The sequence below is a fragment of the Sarcophilus harrisii genome, chromosome 6 (assembly GCF_902635505.1).
Source record: "Sarcophilus harrisii chromosome 6, mSarHar1.11, whole genome shotgun sequence".
Taxonomy (NCBI): Eukaryota; Metazoa; Chordata; class Mammalia; order Dasyuromorphia; family Dasyuridae; genus Sarcophilus; species Sarcophilus harrisii.
In genome coordinates this window covers 253,159,504-253,164,088 of record NC_045431.1, presented here as the reverse complement: position 1 = coordinate 253,164,088, position 4,585 = coordinate 253,159,504, and the positions used below count along the sequence as shown (strand labels likewise).

At 32.8% G+C, this 4,585-nt stretch overlaps 1 protein-coding gene across 1 annotated transcript; it reads left to right on the top strand.

The window, feature by feature from the left end:
• The first annotated feature begins 779 nt into the window (after nt 1-779).
• On the top strand, nt 780-1,724 carry LOC116420112 (olfactory receptor 4P4-like). The gene has a single exon (XM_031943701.1). It carries the CDS (start codon nt 780-782, stop codon nt 1,722-1,724), a length of 945 nt encoding a protein of 314 aa, XP_031799561.1.
• Nucleotides 1,725-4,585: the final 2,861 nt, after the last annotated feature.

Genomic DNA, 4,585 nt, shown 5'->3' with positions numbered 1-4,585 from the left:
AATTTGAAGGAATTAAAAATGCAAATTATTATCAAATTAATCATTAAAAATAATCAATTACCACCAAATTTAAAATCAAATTATTTCTAAAAATCATATTTAAATATTTAGTAATTGTTTCTAAGACTCAGTTACCAGAAACTGAGTTAGATCTGATATCTTGTTTGAGTTCATTCAAGCATGCTTAAACAAGAGCCTCATTATAAACTCACACTGCACATAGATATCAATAATTCATCTGAAATATTGTTGGGAGAAGGAATAGATATTGTCACTAGGCAGACAATCTGAATTTTGGACAGATAAAATTTTAAGAAAAAATGAAAAATTTCATTCAGTTTAAACTCTTTGTCAATATACACATATGTATTATAACTATATATATATGCATAGATGTGCATGCCTGCATATATACTTATATATGAATACATATTGTGTACTTTCATGTCTATGTGTGTATATATGATGTATGTGTATGATTTCTCTTTCACTTGATAATCTGCCAATAGTTGAAGACAGTTATCATGGCATGACAAAGTTCTCTTCTCCAGGGTAAGCATTTATGATTAAGGTTATTCATACTTCTAATCTGATCTCAGAACATATTTTCAATATGGCTCCACAATATGGACATTCATGATACTTAGTTTTTAAAAATAATGAAAACAATAATAACCCTAAGAAGTATAAGGTATTTTCAATAATATGCTTCCATTAACAGATTTTTTCTTCTAATTTCAGATAAAACTTAATCCTGAATATAAAATTCCAAAAACAAAATGGGGATTAAGGGCAATGTCACAGAATTCATTCTCTTTGGACTATCTGATGACCCCAAAACACAAATATTTTGTTTTATCTTCTTCTTCTTCTGTTATATCAGTCTCCTCACAGGAAACCTTGTCATTCTCATCTCCATCCATTTTAGTCATCTTTTCTATCAACCAATGTACTATTTCCTCAGTCACTTGTCTTCAGTAGACATCTACTATACTTCCAGTGTTACACCAAAATTAATTCAGAATTTATTAACTAAGAGAAAAACTATCTCCTATGATTATTGTCTATTTCAAGTCTTCAGTATGCATTTTTTTGGCAGTATCGAAATCTTCATCCTGACCACAATGGCCTTAGACCGCTATGTTGCCATCTGTAAACCTCTCCACTACATGGTCATCATGAGCAGAAAGAAATGCAACCTTCTTGTGTTCGCTGCTTGGGCTGGAGGGGCTGCTCACTCCTTTCCTCAATTATCCATGATTCTCAAATTACCCTTCTGTGGCCCCAACGAAATTGATCATTATTTCTGTGACATCTTCCCCTTACTGAAAATTGCCTGTACAGATACTTACATGTCTGGTGTTCTTGTTGTATTGAATTCAGGGGTAATTGCCTTGGTAATATTTGTGATATTATTTGTTTCTTATGCTATTATCTTATGGACTCTACGCACACATTCAGCTGAAGGGCGGCAGAAAGCTCTCTCTACCTGTGGGTCTCATTTCACAGTTGTCGTTTTGTTTTTTGTGCCTGCATTTTTTTCCTATGTTCGACCTCCCACCACCTATTCAGAAGATAAAGTGTTTGCTCTATTTTATACTATTATTGCTCCTATGTTCAACCCATTAATCTATACTCTGAGAAATACTGAGATGAAAAATACTATGAGAAAGGTGTGGTGTCAAAAGATTTTAGGGAAAGGGAATCTAAATCAATTACATTAATTTGTGTCTTGCAGTGTTTCATGGAAGGAAAAAAGGGCTTGACTATTCAAATATAATTTTAGGATGAAAGTCTTATATGAAAGGTATGGTTTGGAAAATATCAATATAGGAGTGAAGGCATAATGATGGGCATGAGTAGTAATTACAAAAGTTCACAACAGATTACCTAGTGAGATAATGTTCAGTTTTTGTGTTGTCCATATTTTCTCTTTCTCCCAAATCATATATCTTTTAAATGTTTATTGTACTTCAAGTTACTTATTTATAATATAAGGTTTAGCATATCACCTTCAAATAGATGTTTTATTTTTTTTAATTCCATTCAAAATAAACTTAAAATTAGAAACAAACACATATATTGTTTATGTGCATATAATCAATGTGTGTATGTTTATAATGCGTATAGATGTAATATATGTTTGTATAATCTATGTACATATGTGTAATTGTGAAATAACCTCAAGTGCTTCCTTGATTCTCTGTGCTTCACATATTGTAAGATTCAAATCATGTATAAGTTATATTCCCAAATTGCTCTGTGTAGGTGAGTAAATGGCTTAATAGGTTTCAAAATCTAACATTAACTTTTCATTCCCAGTCTCTTTTTTTTTTATTTAATAGCCTTTTATTTACAGGATATATACATGGGTAACTTTACAGCGTTAACAATTGCCAAACCTCTTGTTCCAATTTTTCATCTCTTAGCCCCCCACCCCCTCCCCCAGATAGCAGGATGACCAGTAGATGTTAAATATATTAAAATATAAATTAGATACACAATAAGTATACCTGACCAAAACGTTATTTTGATGTACAAAAAGAATCAGACTTTGAAATATTGTACAATTAGCTTGTGAAGGAAATCAAAAATGCAGGTGTGCATAAATATAAGGATTGGGAATTCAATGTAATGGTTTTTAGTCATCTCCCAGAGTTCTTTTTCTGGGCATAGCTAGTTCGGTTCATTACTGCTCCATTGGAAATGATTTGGTTGATCTCGTTGCTAAGGATGGCCAGGTCCATCAGAACTGGTCATCATATAGTATTGTTGTTGAAGTATATAATGATCTCCTAGTCCTGCTCATTTCACTCAGCATCAGTTCGTGTAAGTCTCTCCAGGCCTTTCTGAAATTATCCTGTTGGTCATTTCTTACAGAACATTAATATTCCATAATATTCATATACCACAATTTATTCAGCCATTCTCCAACTGATGGACATCCATTCAGTTTCCAGTTTCTAGCCACTACAAAAAGGGCTGCCACAAACATTCGTGCACATACAGGTCCCTTTCCCTTCTTTATAATCTCTTTGGGATATAATCCCAGTAGTAACACTGCTGGATCAAAGGGTATGCACAGTTTGATAACTTTTTGAGCATAGTTCCAAACTACTCTCCAAAATGGTTGGATTCGTTCACAACTCCACCAACAATGCATCAATGTCCCAGTTTTCCCACATCCCCTCCAACAATCATCATTATTTTTTCCTGTCATCTTAGCCAATCTGACAGGTGTGTAGTGGTATCTTAGAGTTGTCTTAATTTGCATTTCTCTGATTAATAATGACTTGGAGCATCTTTTCATATGACTAGAAATAGTTTCAATTTCTTCATCTGAGAATTGTCTGTTCATATCCTTTGACCATTTTTCAATTGGAGAATGGCTTGATTTTTTATAAATTAGAGTTAATTCTCTATATATTTTGGAAATGAGGCCTTTATCAGAACCTTTGACTGTAAAAATATTTTCCCAGTTTATTGCTTCCCTTCTAATCTTGTCTGCATTAGTTTTGTTTGTACAAAAACTTTTCAGTTTGGTATAATCGAAATTTTCTATTTTGTGATCAGTAATGATCTCTAGTTCTGCTTTGGTCATAAAGACCTTCCCCTTCCACAGGTCTGAGAGGTAAACTATCCTATGTTCCTCTAATTTATTAATAATTTCATTCTTTATGCCTAGGTCATGAACCCATTTTGACCTTATCTTGGTGTACGGCGTTAAGTATGGATCAATGCCTAGTTTCTGCCATATTAGTTTCCAATTTTCCCAGCAATTTTTATCAAACAGTAAGTTCTTATCCCAAAAGCTGGGATCTTTGGGTTTGTCAAAGACTAGGTTGCTATATTTGTTGACTGTTTTATCCCTTGAACCTAATCTATTCCACTGATCAACTAATCTATTCCTTAGCCAATACCAAATAGTTTTGGTAACTGCTGCTCTATAATATAATTTTAGATCTGGTACAGCTAAGCCACCATCATTTGATTTTTTTTTCATTAATTCCCTTGAAATTCTTGACCTTTTGTTTTTCCATATGAACTTTGTTGTTATTTTTTCTAGGTCATTAAAATAGTTTTTTGGGAGTCTGATTGGTATAGCGCTAAATAAATAGATTAGTTTAGGTAATATTGTCATCTTTATTATATTTGCTCGCCCTATCTAAGACCAGTTAATATTTTTCCAATTGGTTAGATCAGACTTAATTTGTGTGAAAAGTGGTCTGTAATTTTGCTCATAAAGTTTCTGATTTTCCCTTGGCAGATAGATTCCTAAATATTTTATATTATCAGTAGTTACTTTAAATGGAATTTCTCTTTGTAACTCTGACTGTTGGATTTTGTTAGTGATATTCCCAGTCTCTTGTTTCTTAGTAACTAATCAATAGTATAGTAAATAACAGTGTCTAGATAAACCAATGGTGAAATAGTTTGATGACACGTTCCCTTTTACCTCTGGATGCTGAATATTCTAGGCTGAATATAGCACTTTTACAGATAGTGAATATCCAGAAATGCATTGAGGCTTTCAGAAGATTGACTGGGAAATTATCAGTGAAGGTGAAAGTTATCTGAAGCTTGC

Coding starts and splice junctions, on each gene's coding strand:
- LOC116420112 (XM_031943701.1), top strand. CDS start 780: ATGGGGATTAAGGGCAATGTCACAGAATTCATTCTCTTTGGACTATCT.